The 19111-nt window shown below is 41.2% G+C and overlaps 1 protein-coding gene across 1 annotated transcript in view; it reads left to right on the plus strand.

Annotated features, from left to right (window-relative positions):
* grin2bb (glutamate receptor, ionotropic, N-methyl D-aspartate 2B, genome duplicate b) overlaps positions 1-19111 on the plus strand; it is a 148760-nt gene that overhangs the window by 18954 nt on the left and 110695 nt on the right. The window contains 1 exon segment of the mRNA XM_052137623.1: positions 6665-7282. Coding sequence (XP_051993583.1) covers positions 6665-7282 — 618 coding nt within the window.

A 19111-nucleotide genomic window follows, 5' to 3' on the forward strand; every position in this document is an offset into this window, starting at 1 on the left:
GTTGTCGGAGAATGCTTGGGATGTACTGCTTGGTTGGTGGGCACTTAGGTGGAGGAGGATCTGTTTGTTGTGCCCGTTGGATCTCTTCCATGATGTCTCAGCAAATGGGGGCTACAGCCACTGATGGGGGAAGGATGGAAACTTGGTTATTTTTAATGTATGTAGGGTCAGACCTTCTAGAGAGAGTGTCTGCCTTGCTGTTCTTCCAGGACATAGGTAACTGTGAACTGGAATCTGGTAAAAAAAAAACAGAGACCAACGGGCTTGTCGTGGATTGAGTCTCTTGGCACTCTTGATGTACTCCAAGTTCTTATGGTTGGTGATAACTTGAAATGGATGTTCCGCTCCCTCTAGCCAGTGTCTCCATTCTTCCATTGCAGCTTTCATGGAAAGTAGTTATTTATTACCCACATCGTACTTTTTTTCAGCAGCCATGAGTTTTCTAGAACAGAAGGCACATGGTACATTTGGCCCAGTGTGCCGTGTCTTTGAGAGAGAACAGCCCCAATTCCACAGTCGGAAGCATCTACTTCAATGATGAAAGGTAAGCTTAGATCAGGATGCTTGATGGATGCAGTAGTGAAGCTGGTTTTAAGGGTTTTGAAGGCAGTGCTAGCAGATTTGTTCCATTGAAGTTTATTGGGTTTGTCCGTGAGTAGTGATGTTAGTGGAGCTGCAACAATGCTGTAATTCCTGATAAATCTTTGCTAGACGTTTGCGAAACCAATAAATTGTTGATGTTCTTTGATGGTGGTGGGCTGTGGCCAGTCGGTGACTGCTTTGACTTTGGACAGGTCCATCTCTACACCTTGATGGCTGATGGTGAATCCTAAGAACGTGGTACTGGTTTTATGGAACTCACATTTTTCAGCTTTGATGTAGAGTTGATTCTGTTGGAGCCGGGTTAGGACTGTCTTGACATGTTGGATGTGTTCTTGTTTTGTTTTGGAATAGATTAAGATATCATCAATGTATGCAATGATGAACTGGTTCAAGAGGTCTCTGAAGATTTCATTAATGAAAGACTGGAAGACAGAAGGCACATTAGCAAGACCATATGGCATGACCTGTTATTCATAGTGCCCCCTAGTGGTGAGGAAGGCAGTCTTCCATTCATCCCCTTCTCTGATACGAATGAGGTTATAGGCACTTCGAAGATCTAGTTATAAGAGAATATCTAGAATAAGCTTTTAGATATTTTTTTTTTAGGAAATCTAATCTGATTACTTTTGGATTACATTTATTTGTTATTGGTTGATTGACATAGATTTCAGTGTGTTTACCTTCCCATATGGCTAGACTGGATGTTCATATCTATGTTGAAACCAGGAAGTCATCGCGTTCAATTAATAAGTGCATGATTCAGAGGTTGCTCTTTTTCCCCTAACATTTCATTTTTATTCCACTAATGGTTATGTTCAGGTTTGGGGATCATAAATGGGGATAAAATATGCATTTCTTTTCACTGTATGCATCCTGTTAGCTGAAAAGAACTAGCTTCATGACCTCTCCTGGACATAAATGGAGCTCACATGTGCCTATACACACTACAGCACTAACCACTTTGGCTTCTGTAACTTTTTGTAACTTGATTGCATAATCCAGATTTCAAGTAATCTGTTTCTACCCAGCACTGGATTTGTAATACGAGGGCGATGATGAAGCAGTGTTCATTTTTGGGTGAAATATCCCTTTAACTGTGTCAGTATTACTAGGAGGTCTTGTTTGGTTTGGCATGGATTACAGTAATCACACTGGTTTGTTGTTCGTTTTGATCACCAGCTGCTTGTAAAATCAATAAGTCTTTCAAAATGGCATTTTAGCTGACACTAACAGACTGGCCTATGCCTATCAGAAGGCTTCTAACCATTGTGGCCAATCTTGGGCTCTGGGGACCATTCTCTCATCCTAAGCCAATTGTCAATCAGGCCTTAGGCCGCACACCACTGTCTCACACAAAATCAAGGGAGTGCGATCTATTGGAGCAGGCAGATGCATGGAGATAAAACAACACCATGGGGTAATATGCGTGTGTATGCAATGTTGTTTTTGTCATTTATGTCAGTTAAACTTAAACTGTGGTGGTAGCCATCCAGCAAATGTTGAACAACATGGGAATTCTTCACAACAGTGCCAACATAGATACAGTGTATGTGTTTTACCTGTGCACTTGAAATCTCAGATGTAAATCAACCTTTTCTGACAAATCTGTAACAAGCAGTTTTGAAAGAACATTTGTGGAGCTGACGTTGAGCCTTTAGCTTCTTAGGAGAAAATGTGTGGGAGGTGTGTGTTAAAAGATAGATGGCGGTTATATATATGTTCACGATTGGTAAAAAACTCAGTTTTCCGTAGAACTTGCTTGTGAATAGGTGTTACTATGGACTTTAAGAGGACAAAATCTAAATAAATGCGTCTGTATAGCAATCCCTGTTTTGTGTGTGAAGGTTCATTTGAATAGTTTCTATGGAAACCAAGTGCTGTTAAAATGAGAGGCAGAGTCAAATAGAGCATCTTACTCTCTCCTCCCTCTCTTGTTCCTCTAGATTCTATATCTCCCTTCGTCTATCTGGTTCTTATCCTTCCAGTCTCTGTGCCTCTCTTTGCCTACCTCCTTTTAATGAGCTGATCAGTAGAACACTTGCTGTTTTGCGTCACTGCTTTCTCTCTGTTTGCTTCATCCATTTAGTCCTCGTTCTTTCTCTCTCTCTCTCTCTGTTCACTTCTGAAGCAAACAGCTTAAACCAGCCTGGTTCTCTGGGCTTAGCTGGTTTATTGGATGGTTTTAGAGAGGGTTCAGGCACTTTTCATTTGTTCATGCTGGATGACCAGCTAGACTAACTTGGCCAGGCTTGGAGACCCACTTAGACCAGCTTGAACCATCCTTTCTTTAGCAGGGTCTCTTTTTTTGGTGTTTGTATCTGTTTTGCTGTTCATCTCCATACTTTTTCAGTTCCCCCTCAACCGTTCTCTCTCTCTTTCACTTTTCATCCTCCCACACTTTGTCCTCCTCCGTCTCTTCTCTCGTCTGCTACAGAAGAGAGCTAATTCACAATAAGCATGTGTACCTGCAATTAGCACTGACAAACCTCCAATAATTAGCCTTGTAAAAGCAGTCTTCTTTTTTCAAGTGTGTTTGCATTCTTTTAAAGCAATGCCTTTGTTGTCCTTTCATCTCACTTCTGTTGTCATTTTGTCCTCCTCTTCACCTACCATGTTCTCCTCTCTCGATTTCTCTTTTCTTTGTTTAAAGGTATATTTCAACCAAAATTACAATTTTAGAATAATTTACTCACCTGGATTATTCGATTTCTTTCGTGAGACACTTTAGGAGATCTTAGGCAGAATGTCAGCATGAATGTTTTTAAAAGCCAAGCTCCAAAAATGACAAATAAGCACAGTAAAAGCATCTTAAAAGTAGTTCAGAACTAATGGTAAGCTGTATATCATGTCTTATGAAGTCATACGATAGCTTTTTTGTAAGGAATAGAATTAAATGTAAGTAATTTTTAACTCATATCTTCTTCTCTGCCAATGCTCTCAAATATAATTTGCAGTCATATTTTAAAAAATATGATGCTCAAGAGCCTATGGCGTTTGGTGTCCAACCCGGAGCCGCGCCACGTCCCAAGGCACCATTTTTTAATTGAACACATGAGTAAATAACTATAAATAATGAATGTATTTGATTCTGATCCTCACACAAAACTATCATATAATTTTAGACTTGGAATATAGTGCACCATTCGGATGGACTATTTCTTTAGCACTTTCTTATCTTTTTTTGGAGCTTGGCATTTATCACTATACATTTTCATAATTGGAAAACAGCTGCCCGGACATTCTGCCTAAGATACTTTTGTGTTTCACAAAAGCAAATGATACTGGGTTGGAATGACAATGAGTGAGTAAATGTTGATAAGATGTTCATTTTTGGGTGAACAATTCCTTTAATGTGTTTCAGAAATGCTGTCATAAAGGAAACCCAGAGACACTCATTTCACTAATGACTAACTAGTTCTACACTTCTGCTAACGAAAATGGCTGTAAATAACCACAAGGGTTCCACAAAACCATCAGAGAGAGAGAGATACAGAGAGAAAGAGAAAGAGAAAGAGAGAGAGAGAGAGAGAGAGAGAGAGAGAGAGAGAGAGAGAGAGAAGAGAGAGAGAGAAAGAGAGAGATAATTGTGAAATTGTGAGGACAAGTTAAGCAATATTTGGCAAAAGTCAGTCACAGTATGTGTATGTGAGAATGTGCTGTTGGCCCATAAATTAGCTCATATCGTTCTCCATCTAATTGTACTTAGTATTCTGTGTACATACTCTTTCTCACTTACACTCTGTCACTGAATCCAGGTCTTCTGAACCATATGAGCTCAATTTCAAGTGCATACATGATGCATGTGTGTGTGTGTGTGTGTGTGTGTGTGTGTGTGTGTGTGTGTGTGTGTGTGTCTGTGGGTTTGCAAAGTTAAAGTTAGAATTATTTACATGACATGCCGATTATTTAATCAGATTTATCACATAAATCAATATTTGCTGAGAAAGGCCCTCAAAAAAAGTTAATTCACTATAAACAATACATAACAATTCAAATGATTAAATATACTGTTACATGTATAGGGCTTATAAAAAATAAAACAGTGTCTTTTTGCATCTCGGTGTTCTTGCCCATACAGGGCAGCTATTGGTGGAACCACAGAAATTTTCAACAAACTAAACAATAAATGTCACTGCAGAGGTGTAAAGACGATGTGTAAATGTGTAGGGTTGTCCTGGCGACTGCGGTTTGAAATTCCATTTTGTCCCACTTATTTTCCCATCTGATTTGCTGTTTCCACTCTTAATATTTCCTTTAATACTACTTAAAATCTTTTACTCCCACAGCATACCTTCTGTGATCCACATATTTGACTTGGCATAGGTTTTACACAAGATATTCTTCCTGATGTAACTCCCAGTGGCTGGGGGATTCTAACTCACACATACAGGGCAATTTAGAGACTCCAATTCACTTAACCTGCATGTTTTTGGACTTGTGGGGGAAACCAGAACACCTGGAGGAAATCCACATGAACACGGGCAGAACATGGAAACTCCACACAGTAAGGCCCAGTTTATTTGGGAATTGAACACAAGACCTTCTTGCTGTGAGGCGACAGTGCTAACCACTGAGCCACGATGCCTTATATAATGCTGCTTAAAATTAAGGTGATTTGGGGATCACGGTGAATGTCAGGGAGTGCAGTGAAGGGATTGATCCGGAGGTGGGATCTGTCGATTGCACTCGTTCCTGCTTAAAACCATGGTTACTGTAATAAACCAAGGTTATTTTTTCTAAGATACGGTTAAGGTTAGGTTTAGGGGTCGAGGTTAATGTAGTTTGATGTTGGACTCACAATAAGCACAATAAAAACACTGCAGTGATGCCCATGCTGTATGTTAGTATTTAAATATGGGAGCAAATAGAATCTGAAACTATTTACACCAGGATGCAATTAGTATCTACAATTATTTGCACCAGGGTTGGGGTGCAAATAATATATGCCACTATTTGCACAGGGGTGTAAATAGCATATACCATTATTTTCACCAGGGCGCAAATAGCATCTACCAAAATATAATTCACATATTCAGATTGTAGTATATTGCACTGTTGTGGTAAAGCATTGATTAGACAATAATAAAAGTGACTTTAAAGGTCAATTTATTGTTTTGTTTATTCCGATATCATTGAGAAACCCTTCAGTTGACAGCAATCCATTTTGCAGTTGAGGTCGTCAATCTGTCCTTTTTTCATAGGATGTATTCTTGTTTTCCATCTTTGTTCATTTTAATTGTCGTCTATTTACAGACGGACACTTTAAGAGCATCTCACTGGTTATCAGCATGTTAAACGCTGCATTTTTAGGATGTTATGTTAAGTTGAATGTATTTGAAACATTAAAAATGGCATCTCGATGCATTTTGTTGTGCTTCACCCAGCTGTCAAGAACGTGCCCTGTTTAACAGGCTCTCATTCTGTGACTGCGCTGCTTGTGAGGTTTGTTGAGGTGCGGTGATTGCCCCCTGCTGTCGCAGCCCAAATAATGTAACTTTTACATCAAGCATGGATTGATCCTATAGTAGGAAAATACACTTTTATTATGGAATTTACGTAAGGGTCAATAAATGAACACGTTAAATCACCAGCGCTAGTAATAATATATAAAGATTTTTTTCCTTCTAAAAAGCGGTAATAATAGTTTTTTTTGGAAGTCTGCTTAGGGTTAGTTTTCAGTAATTTACAACATTATATAAAAACAATAGAAGTCTTTAGTATGTCCTCATTTATGTATATGTTTGTGTATGTGTGTGTGTGTGTGTGTGTGTTGATTGCTGTAAATGACCCCATTTCCCAAGTCTGCCCATGTTTCTGTGATTTCTGGCCAACATACGTCAATAATGAAGAGGACAGACCCTTGAAATGAGGACACACATGCTCTTTTTAAAACTACAGGTCTCTGGTCACTTACACTCTTGTGGTGCAACTCAACTCCCACCAGCCTGAATCATTCATAGACTTTCTAGATTTATCGACATTTAATGTAATGAAATGAATTCGCTTCCCAAACTAAACTATGTTCTCTCCTTCTCTATCCCCTTCCCTTCTCTGTCTGCAGGGACTGTATCTTCACTCCTCCGCCATGCTTGTCAGCCTGCACCTCTCCTCCTCCCCTTTCTCCGACCGCCGCTGCCTGTCTTTTGTCTCTCTTGCTTCCTCCTCCAAACCACCTCTCTTCCTTGCACTCTTTCTCCTATCTCTCCTCTTTTTCCCCACCTGCGAATCTCGTCGTGGAGATGGGACTGGGACTCCAGTCAGGGGCATGAGTGGCGGCGACCGTGGCCAGTCAATAATAAGTCCTCCTCATTATCCCCCACCAGGAGCCAACCCAGTGGCTCCTCCCTTGCCACCAAAGTTTGCTCAAGGCCTTAGCATTGCGGTGATCCTTGTGGGAAACTCCAGCGAGGTGTCTCTCTCTGAAGGCGTGGAGAAAGAGGACTTCCTTCATGTCCCTCTTCCGCCCAAAGTAGAGCTGGTCACAATGAACGAAACGGACCCCAAGAGCATCATAAACCGTATCTGTGCTCTAATGTCACGGAACTGGCTGCAGGGTGTGGTGTTTGGGGACGACACCGATCAGGAGGCCATCGCCCAGATATTGGACTTCATCTCGGCTCAGACACACATCCCCATCCTGGGTATACGTGGAGGCTCTTCCATGATCATGGCAGCCAAGGTATGAAGAACAAAACACACTGGCTTTGCTCTAAACCCTAGGGAGCTGGCTACCAAGAAAAGGTTTTGAGGCATCATAGGCTTTGTTGCTCATAAAAGCTGCTAAAACAGTTTTTCTTCAACAAAACAGGAAAATATCCTACCATAAAAACTAAAATAAATGTGTTATGTCAGATTGCACATAACTGCACATTAACAGTTCAGAGAATACTCTGCATTTAACAGCGGCGCCTTTATATTTTAAGCACTGTCAGTCATGTACATTAACATTTCAATTATTAGCTGTTTGTTGCGATGTCCCACCCTTTGAGAGCTTGACCAATCATTATATAGAGAAATTGGCCTTCCAGATGGGACAAAAATAGATTGATTGAAAGCCCAATGTCAAACAGGCAATCAAATGCAAATACGATGCAAACTTATGAAGCTCCCACACACTCCCAGAGAAGCTCAACGTCCAGGCGGATCCCAAAATGATGGGTTTAGAGCTTCTCATCCAATGAATATCAACCTTTACTCCACTGAATTCTAATGGTAGAGGCATTAGCCATAGAGTCCCATTGAAGCACGGTTTCAATAGTGCTCAGTTGGCCATGTGTCCACCGACATCTGAAATGCACAGAGTAATATGTAATTTTTAGATCCAGTATAATATCATTGCTGCATTAATTATGACATTTTTGGTGTGAGAATTGAGAACTGAAAATATTGATTCAAATGCAATACTGAAAATATTGCTTAAATGGTTCAAAGTTATTTTTTTTTATTTGATTTGTTATGTAATATTTATATGTTATGTTTTTATTTTTGGCTTGTTAGAGTATCATGTTGCTAGCTTAGCAAAACTATATGAGTGCTACAGAGTCCCTTATACAAATGTCATTCAGGGGTGAATTGTGTGGTGCGCATGAGTGAACATAAATGATAGGGCTGCAATCATTGTAAACATTGAAGGGGGCACAATATGGGTTTTTCAATGACTGATTCTTACATTTTCAAATGGTACCTACCAATCTTGAATATTTGGTTAAATCATTGGTAAACAAAGTTCCTGCCTGTGTAGAGCCTTTCAAATAAGTGTCTTATGAGGTTCCACTTTGGAAAGGATTCTTCTGTTGAAGCCAGCTGTCTGTGTAGACAGTAGACAGTGAAGTTACTCACTAGGATTTGGAACTGAGCAGTTTTTCCTACAGAATTCAGCTCCATAATATATTATATTATTTGTATTATTATATGTTATATGCATCACCACAAGCATTCTCGAAACACGCTTATGTTCAGAACACACACATAAGCTGATTGTCAGAGGAATATACAGTTACGGACTCTGTATTATTATTAAGAATATTAGCTTTGTGATATGTGGCACATAACTAGACAATATCAGAAATACAGCCAGATATTTTTTCGTTATTGAAATTCTAATCAGGCTATTTGTCCGGCCGAAATAAAAAACAAGCATTATTGTTACAAATGTATGATAATAACTAATAACAACAACAACAACCCTATTGTTATTATACAAGTAATATTGCTCTAATAATTTCTTCATTTGTACACAGCATTGCTATGGGATCTGGTTATAAAATGCAGTAATTTTCTGTGTGAAGTCACATTAACAAAAGTCTTTGAATAAGTGCCTTTGAATTCCAATATGTTCAAATGCTCTCATCTCCACTTCTGTCCACAAAAAAACCTGGTGTAATGACATTTTCGATTTGTAATTTGTAAAACGTGCACCACTGTTGAATAGTGGTACAGGAAACACTGGAACAGAGCCTGTCTCTTTCTTCCTCAATTTCTTGCATTCTCTCCCTTTTACATCCTCACATGTTAACCCACATGCATAAACATATACTGGCACATGTGTCTCTCTCTGTCTCTTATGTGTCCTACAAGGTCAGAGTTGTGTAGCAGGTGTTAAGTCAGTGGAGGTGTGAACTGCTGGAAACAGCATATAGCTGGATTACCGTTGTCCATGATGTCATCATCTACCTGCAATGTGCTTCAATAAAATGGGTGTTTGAAAGGGAGAGAATATGAATAAAGAAAGGAGAGGGAAAGAGAAAATAAATAAAGGCTATGCAGATTTGTTTTTCAAAAGAAAAAAGTTTTTTCCCCCCCCAGCCATTAAGGAACGGAGGAATAAAATGATGAGACAGAGGGAGAAAAGTGCAGATAGGAGAAGAAAATGTCAGAGGGACTTTTTGTAAATGCCACAGAGTGAAAAACAGAGTCAAGTATATTTATTTTGTCATCTTGGAGAGAGAGAAAAAGAGGGGGGCAATAACGGCAGACACTTGCAGTGTTGAATACCCATGCAAAAATATTACCTAGACTTCTACACAACATTCTCAAACTTTTTACAGCAGCATACATAATAATTGTCCCCAGGAGACCTATTTTAAACAGAGAATCAGTACACTGAACTGTTAGCCGTTGGTATTTCTTTGATGTTTTAGTTAACAGATTGATTGATCTGTTGAGAACTAGATTTTTGGGCTTTCTGCCTTTTTTAGAATAGTTTGGATTTAAACCGAAAAGTGGGCTTACAGCTGAGAAGGTTTTTAATTAAGTGTAAGTCTTGTTACAAGTAAGAATCATGATCAATATGAACTGAAAGTGTACTGATAACTTTTTACAAGAGACATGGAATCAGACTGTCGAGTCATAATTTTAAGGACTAGACTTCAAATATTGGAATATTTGTGACCCATCTTTGTAGTTGTAGTTACTTGCACTTAAGCTAATGACTTAAGTCATTTCTTTACATTTTAATTGTTTTTAGTCTATCAGTACTTTCAGAGTCATGAAGAAATTTGTTGGTACAGCAATAAATGTTTAAGAAAAGAAACAATTATTCCCTGTCTGTAGGTCAATCAACGTTGTGTCGAATGAAGCAACACTAGGGGACTTTCTCGAAGGCCTCGGTTACTTCTGAACTTGAGAAAAGGCCAATGAGAATGGCCAATGAGAATTTGTCCCTCCCCCGGACATACAGGTATAAAAGGAGGGAATCGTGCATCTGTTCATTCAGATTTCTTCTTCGGAGCCGAGCGGTTATCCAATCAGCGAGCTGAGATAATTTCTGTTCCACTCACCTCTGTAGAGCGTCTGATGTTGGATCTATGGTGCATATCAGTGGCTGTCTCTTTCTCTGCACGGCAGTGCAGCTTTGCCCCTGGGCGCTTCGACAGCGCTTCTAAAGGAGAGTATTTTCCCTAAAAGAGTTTATTTCTCTAAATGAGCAAACACACAGTTGGGCTCCTCACTCGTCCTCGCTACCTCACTAACTCACTACCCTCGACGACGGGGAGGTGCACGGGTACTCTGAGGTTGCCCGGTGCTCCCCTCCATGGCCTGTAGGAAGACGTCGTCACTGACCGCCAAAGCCTACAGAGCAACCGGACATGCCGCTTCTGCCCTGCATGCCATTTCCCTCCTGCAGGTTCACCAGGCCAAGCCACTCAAAGATCTGCACTTGGGTAGTCCTGACCTCGACGTGTTGCTGGAACTGACCTCGCCCTCTGGGCCATGAAGGTCACAGCGTGGACACTCGGGCAGGTGATGGCCACCCTCGTGGTTCTGGAACGTCACTTATGGCTGAACCTGGTCGAGATGCGGGAGGAAGACAAAGCCCGCTTTCTCGAGCACATGCAGTCGGTGCTGAAATGCCTCACCTTATTCACGCCAGGCATAGTGGTTCCTCCAAAAAATTCCAGAGGCTCCTGGGGCATATGGCATCCTCCACGGCGGTCGCACCACTGGGGTTGATTCATATTCAGCACTGGCTTCAGACTCGAGTCCTGAGGTGTCCATCATCCCTGCCTGCAGCCAGACTTTCAACCCCTGTACAGACCTTTGTTTTCTGAGGACAGGAGTCCCCCTACAGCAGGTGTCTCGACGCGTTCTGGTCACCACAGATGCCTCCAAACAGGGGCGGTTTGGCAAAGCACAGGTGGACCTGTTCGCTTCCCAAGAGACTTTCCACTGCCCGCTCTGGTACTCCCTAGTGGAGGCTCTCCTTGGGATAGACGCGCTGGCACACAGCTGGCAGCTACGCATTTCCCCCAGTGAGCCTACTTGTTCGGGTGCTGTGCAAGGTCAGGGGGGACGAGGAACAAGTCACTCTAGTGGCCCCCTATTGGCCCACACGGACTTGGTTCTCAGATCTAACGCTCCTTGCGACAGCCCCTCCCTGGCAAATTCCCCCGAGGAAGAACCTTCTTTTTCAGGGATGTGGCACCCTCTGGCATCTGTGCCCATACCTCTGGAATCTCCACGTGTGGCCCCTGGGATGCTGAAGATCTAAGTGGCTTACCACCTGCTGTCGTAGACACGATCAACCAAGCCAGAGCTCCCTCTACCTGGCAACTTTACGCCCTGAAGTGGCACTTGTTTGCGAATTGGTGTTCTGCGCAGTCGGGTCAGTGCTATAATTTGTGTAGGAGGGGTTGGAGGGGAGGCTGTCCCCCTCCACCTTGAAGGTTTATGTAGCTGCCATATCAGCTCACCACGACGCAGTGGACGGTAAATCCCTAGGGAAGCACGATCTGATTATCAGGTTCCTTAGATGCGCCTCTTTGTCTGCTTTTGTGGACAATGGAAAGGGAACACTGTCTCCAAACAGAGGCTTTCCCACTGGGTCGAAGACGCCATCGCTTGGCCTATCACATGCAGGCCGTGCCCGTCCCCTTGCGGGTGCGAGCACACTCAACAAGAAGTGTGGCATCCTCGTGGGCACTGGCTAACGGCACCTCCCTAGCAGACATTTGTAGAGCAGTGTTGTGGGCAACATCCAATACCTTTACGAGATTTTACAATCTCAGGTTTGAGTCGGTCTCATCCCGTGTTCTCTCAGGTCTGAGCACGGGTGTTCTGCTTGCACATAGGACATTTCTCCTCCACTGGGGTGATCACGTGTGCTCTTTTTGCCCATGAGAGTCCACTAAACTTGCGTTCCCTGGATGTTCTTCCTCCCTAGCCCTCTGTTCTGCGAATTCAGTAATGGAATTCCCTGACCAGACCCACTACGGGTACTGAAATTAAATGTACTGGAATAGGTGCTCCACAGGATGGGCCTTTGTGGATTAATCCCTCTGTGTGTATTTTCTGCAGTACGGTCCCCCTACTGGCGGACCCGCATCTCCCTTGGGCAGTCCCCACTGCCCCCCCGGTCGCCGCGTTTGTAGCAACTCCTCCCTCGCAGCAGGTAGATTCTACCACCACGTCATTTACACCTGTGGCCTGAAAACCCATCTGAATAACTGTTAATCAGAAGGTCGCTGGTTCGGTCCCCACGGCCACCACCATTGTTTCCTTGAGCAAGGAACTTAACTCCAGGTTGCTCCGGGGGGATTGTCCCTGTAATAAGTGCACTGTAAGTCGCTTTGGATAAAAGTGTCCGTAAATGTAAATGTTCTTTTTTCTTTTCTTTTTTTTTTACATTTTGAACAATTTGGAATCCTCGTGGTGGCACGGTTACTCACCTCAATCTGGGTGGCGAGACTCCGTATGTGGAGACTTGTGCTACTCGCCGTGATCCATGCACAACTTGCCATGCACCCCATTGAGCGAGAACCACTAATCGCAACCACGAGGAGGTTACCCCATGTGACTGTACCCTCCCTATCAACTTGGCCAATATGGTTGCTTAGGAGACCTGGCTGGAGTCACTCAGCACACCCTGGATTCAAACTCGTGACTTCAGGTGTGGTAGTCAGCATCAATACTCGCTGAGCTACCCAGGGCCCAAGTTGAACTGTTCTTAACTTTCTTGCATTGCAAGTCACTGTCACTCATGTCACTGGATATTGCCAACTATCTTTGAAAATGAATGACTTCATGCTGCTTTGTTTTTGTGAATGCCCCTTGTAAAAGAACATTTCTGACCAATGTCTGCTTCACACGGACTCTGTGTGATGTGCTTTTTGTAAATGTGTGATTTAATGTATCCAATTAATGTCGATTGTATGCAGATCTATCTAGTTTTTCGTGCAGTGGGATTGTTTCACTTATCTTTCTGCATTGGCTTTGTTGTAGATCTATTTTTGTCATATCTTCAGGCTGTTACAAAGCGAAGAGCTCTTTTTAGTGTTGTTGTAGGGTTGTTAAAACATGCCACATCCTCTTGTATGCCAGCAAGGAGCTCTGTAAGGGGCTAATTGAATTAGAGAAGACATTTTACCATACTTGATGCCATCTCCAACCACACACACACACACACACACACACACACACACACACACACAGGGTTATTTTCGTTTTATGGTTTATCTTAGTTCCCAAGAGCAGTTGAGTGGATTGACATCCATAGATCTCAAAAGAAAAGATGGTAATTTGTAAGGCATTTTGTAGCACATTAAGATTCCTAATTCTGTGGCATCATCAACAGTCTGACTCCATCCACAGTTCAAAATCTAGGCGAGTGTTACCCATGCTTATCTGTTCGGTGTGCTTTACCCAGTGTTAATGGGGAGTCATAGGAGTGCTGGGATTCAGTCACACTGCTAATTTCATGCTTAATAGAAACACACATACAAGATCAGGCTGTCGCACTGATACACAGAGGCATTAGATGTGCATGCTGCATATAGCTGGGAGTGTTTAAATGCTGAGGGGGGAATTCTCTAAGAATAAATTGCACCCTGTAAAAGCAGATTTACTAAAGAAATTATTCAGATCGGGCAACAGCGCAAATGCACATAATTGCTGCTGAATGCAGTTTACATGCGGAATTCCGATCTTGCAGGCCGATTCTGAGCACTGTAGCAGATGCAGCAGTACTTTGTGGCGCACACAATCTCAGATGCCATGATGTCCAGTGCCAGCATTGTAAGGGAGTTGGTTTCTATATAAGGTCTCACAGCTGAAAATGCATATCAGATCAAAAAACTAAGCCATGAAATCAAAGGAACTTTCTGCAGAGCTCAAAGAGATGATTGTGTTGAGGCACAGTTCTGGGGAAGGCTACAAAACATTCTGGATGCATTGAAGGTTCCCAAGAGCACAGTGGCCTCCAAAATTCTTAAATGTTAGAAGTTTGGAACAACCAGGACTCTTTTAGAGCTGACTGTGCGTCCAAACTGAGCAATCGGGGTAGAAGGGCCTTGGCAAGAGAGGTGAGCAAGAACTCGATGGTCACACTGGTTGAGCTCCAGAGATCATGTGTGAAGATGGGAGAAACTTGCAGAAGGACAACCATCACTGCAACACTCCACTGATCTGGGCCTTATAGCAGAGTGGCCAGACAGAAGCCTCTCCTCAGTACAATACAAATGAAAGCCTGCTTGGAATTTGCATAAAAGCACCTAAAGGACTCTTGGACTGTGAGAAACAATATTCTCTGGTTTAATGAAATGAAGATTGAACTGTTTGCCTCAATTTCAAGTGTCATGGCTGGAGAAAACCAGGCACCACTCATCACTTGTTCCATCCCAACGGTGAAGCATGGTAGTGGTAGCATTATATATATATATATATATATATATATATATATATATATATATATATATATATATATATATTTTTTTTTTTTTGCAAAGTTTTTTTGCTTTGTCATTGAATGGAGTGTAGATTGATGTGAAAAATTATAATATAAAGCATTTTAGCATAAGGCTGCAACATAACAAAATCTGAAAAAAATTAAGGGGTCTGAATACTTTATGAATGAACTGTATTTTTTAAATCAACGCAGTTGTGTGACTTTGAGTCTGTCATAATCAGATAAAAATGTTGGTATAGTTGGTAACGCTCAACTAATATGCATTCCCCTCTAGCTGAAAACTGTATCACATGGTACCTGTTATTTCTCTCAGCACTTGATAGGATGGGCCAATCACAACTGTTTATTATTACTGGATGAGGATTTTTTTAAAATGCTTTTTAAAGATAATGCTGAGGTTAATTTATATTCACAGGAATGAATCTATGCAAGTTTTTATAAAAAGTTCTATCCAGTGTAAAATGTCTGCAATAAGACATAAAATGTTCTGAGATTTAAATGTGGATGCATGGAGGATTTGGTTTTCAGAGCATCAAGCGCCTCTGCAGGAATAAAACTTTTTATCTCATGAGACAGTTAGTGGCTGACAACATGTAATTTCTGTCTGTATGTCTGTTTCCCACACAAAACTATCATATGAATTTTGAAAACATGAAATATATCACATGAGTCATATGTGGAATCAGTGTTTGCATTATTTCCCAGTGTCAGTACTAACTCAGATAAATATATATATAGATAGATAGATAGATAGATAGATAGATAGATAGATAGATAGATAGATAGATAGATAGATAGATGACTCACCAAGGACTTTATTATGAACACCTATACACCTACTAGTTCATCGTGCAATGCATAATATCATGCAGATACGGTTCAGGAGCTTTAGTTAATGTTCACATCAACCATCGGAATGAGGAAAAATTTGATGTTATTTATTTCGACCATGGCATGATTGCTTGTGCCAGACAGGCTGGTTTGACCATTTCTGTAACTGCTGATCTCCTGGGATTTTCATGCACAGTCTCTAGAATTTACTCAGAATGGTGTCCAAAAAATACAAAAATAAAACAAATAAAAATCCAGTGAGCAGCAATTCTCAGTCCTTGTTGATGAGAGGTCAATGGAGAATCTGCTTCTATCTGACAGAAAGGCTACGGTAACTCAGATAACCCCTCTGTACAATTGTTGTGAGCAGAATAGCATCTCAGAATGCACACCAAGACCACGTCAGGCACTTTATTAGGACCATAGCGTAGAAGCATGCCCCGATACTAACCAAAAGATGTTTTTTGAAGCATTTAATATTTATAGCATTTATAAGTCTATTTATTTTGCTATCCTAACTATGCATTATTTTATGTTCAGTTTCATTTTATTTTTTGGATTTAGTATTGTTTTTACATGTTATTGACTCTCAGAATAGACCTGCTACCCATTTTTGGGTGTATACCTCTGGTAAATAGTATATCACACACATTTTATTTCCAAATGTTTTATTTAATCAGTTCAAATGCTTGTTCAACAGTTAAAGCAGTGTGAACGCAAGTAAACACCATTGATTAAACTGCTGCTGAATGAATAAATTCTACCAAATAAAGAAAGAATGGATAGAAAAAGAACTGATGAATATGACAACTGGAGAGGGAGGTAGAGAAGTGCTAGAGAGCAAGAGAGAGAGAGAGGAAAGGAAAAGGGAGATGTTTTCAGATGAAACATGTGGGTGTGAAACACAGGAATCGGAAGGCACACAACATGCAGCTACAACATGTCTAAATCTAAATGGAGGCATTCGAAAATGCAATTAAAAACATTTAAAAGTAGAAATGTGTTTTCTGGAGCAATGTAGAATGATGTGATTCATGATAAAGACGTGATCACAGAAAGATGATGAGGAAAAAAACAAGTGTAACTATACAATGAGAAAGATAGAGAGAAAAAATGAGTAAGTGCGGTTCCCAAGCACAGATGGGTGAGTGAATGCATGCAACGAATGGAGAGAGAGAGAGAGAGAGAGAGAGAGAGAGAGAGAGAGAGAGAGAGAGATGTGTGACATGCCACAGGAGGTGGTGTTTAAATAGGGGGGATTGAAGAGTGTTTTCAACCCTGTCTTTTTCTTAATAATTACTTTTACACCCTTTCTGTTTTCCATTCTCTCTCTGTCTTTCTCTACCCCACCCCAAACACACTCTGTGGGCTGCATTGGTTGACATGGAAACCACTGCTACATTAATTATATATATATATAGAAGGAAAGCAAGAGAGAAAGACAACGATAGAGTCAGGATGGCAGAAGAGGGAGAGAGAGAGAGTGAGTGAGAGAGAGAGAGAGAGAGAGAGAGAGAGCACAAGAGACTTCGAATGAATTGTTGAAGGGGCAAATTAAGCATCAGAGGTTGTAGTCAGGCTAAGAGACCATTACTCACAACACACACGCACACACACACACACACACACACACACACACACACACACTTCAAATTTCTCACCTCAGGAGGGGCGAAGTGGAGGAAATTGTACAGTGTGCTACATAATAAATGTTAAATATGATTTTTAAACCACATCTCACTGTGGTCACAAATGCCCTAAAATGCCCAATTTTTGCACCACTAGCATCACTAAACAGAATTGCATAAATGATTATTATCAAACAGGTACTCCTCCTGGCTTCTATTCGTTGGTCAATCTGACTTTTTCAAAATCACGGATGGTGTGTTTGCCTATGGAGAAAATGAATGGGATTATTTACTTTCAGAAGCCAACTGTTGCACTCTATAGCCAATGTAGTTTTATTCTCTCATGGTGACAATTGAAATGCCATATAGTACATTTGTCGTTTCTCCTAGGCTAATGAAAGTCCTTTTTCTGTACTGCTAAGCCATGGAAATGCATTGTTTCCTGCCTAAATACACATTCTGCATTGGGGAGATAGAAATGGCGCTATTGTTCTCTGTGATTAGGCTGTTGATTAGATCCTGTCCATAAGCCCCTGGTATTAAATTGTCATCATTGTTTCCCAGCTGTTGCAGTAGTGGCAATGAGGCGATTGTCGCTGGCACGAGGTGAACACCAAAATGAATTATTTACTCATCCTGCATTCGCACCCCATGGAGTCAGCTATATTGGGGCTGAGTGCCGATGTGCACGCTCAGATCATTGCTAGGGAGCTGCAGTCTAATCCTCAGATGGGCTGCTGGTGTTAGGCTTGTGCGTGCTGTAAGCTAGAGTGCATGGGTACACAGACACACACACACACACACACACACACACACACACACACACACACACACACACACACACACACACACACACACACACACACACACAAACAAGCACACACACTTGCAAACTTTCTTGATTGCTGTAGAATTCTGCCAATCAACTGTAACTCTCACGAAAAACCTGTGCTCAACATATATTAACATCGTGGCAGTCTCTCTCTGTGACCTACACAATGTTATATTTCTTGATTTATTCCTTTTTTCTCTTTCTGTGGCTCTTGTCACAGTATTTATGGATGTGTAGTCCCATGACAGTGCGCAGGCCACTTGAGGAACAAAAACCTTTTTCTAAGATAGAAAAGATGAAAAACAAGACAAAGGCATCTGATTTAAACCAGTTCAGCCATTTTCACATGAAGCGGTTTTCTGACTTGTTTCAAAACCGAACCTGCCTACAATATCTCTCCCCATCTTGTCCATCTTTTACAGTCTCTTCTCTTCTCGTCTCCTCTCTTATTTTGTCCTTTTGTCATCTTGTGTCTTCTCTTCTCTTGTGTTTTTTTGTCTCTTCACTTTTTGTCTATTCTCTTCGTCTCATGTCCTCTCTTCTTGTAGTCTTGTGTTGTCTCTTCTCATCTCTTCTCTTCGCATCATTTCATCTCTTTTCATCTTTTCTCTGTCTCATGTTTTCTTTTGTCTCCTCCGTTCTCATCATCTTGTGCCATCTCTTCCCCTTGTCTTGTGTTGTCTCATCTCTTCATCTTGTGTCCTCTCCTCATCTCATCTTATCTGTTCTCATCTCTTGTGCCGTCTCGTCTCATCTTTTCTTTTAACTTCTCTTCTCATCTTGTCTCTTCTCTTTGTCACGTTTGTCTCTTCTCCATCTCATGCTCTTCTCTTCTCTTCTCTTCGTCTTGTTCTGCCACTTCTTATCTTTTCAGATTATGACTTCTCTTTTCGTCTATTCTCTTTGTCTCATGTCCTCTCTTGTCATCTTGTGTTGTCTATCCTCATCTTCTTGTGTTGTCTTGTCTTTTCTCATCTTTTCTCTTCTCATCTTGTCTCTTCATCTTGTCATCTTTTCTCATACCTTCTCTTTGTC

The sequence above is a fragment of the Xyrauchen texanus genome, chromosome 11, assembly GCF_025860055.1.
Source record: "Xyrauchen texanus isolate HMW12.3.18 chromosome 11, RBS_HiC_50CHRs, whole genome shotgun sequence".
Lineage (NCBI taxonomy): Eukaryota > Metazoa > Chordata > Actinopteri > Cypriniformes > Catostomidae > Xyrauchen > Xyrauchen texanus.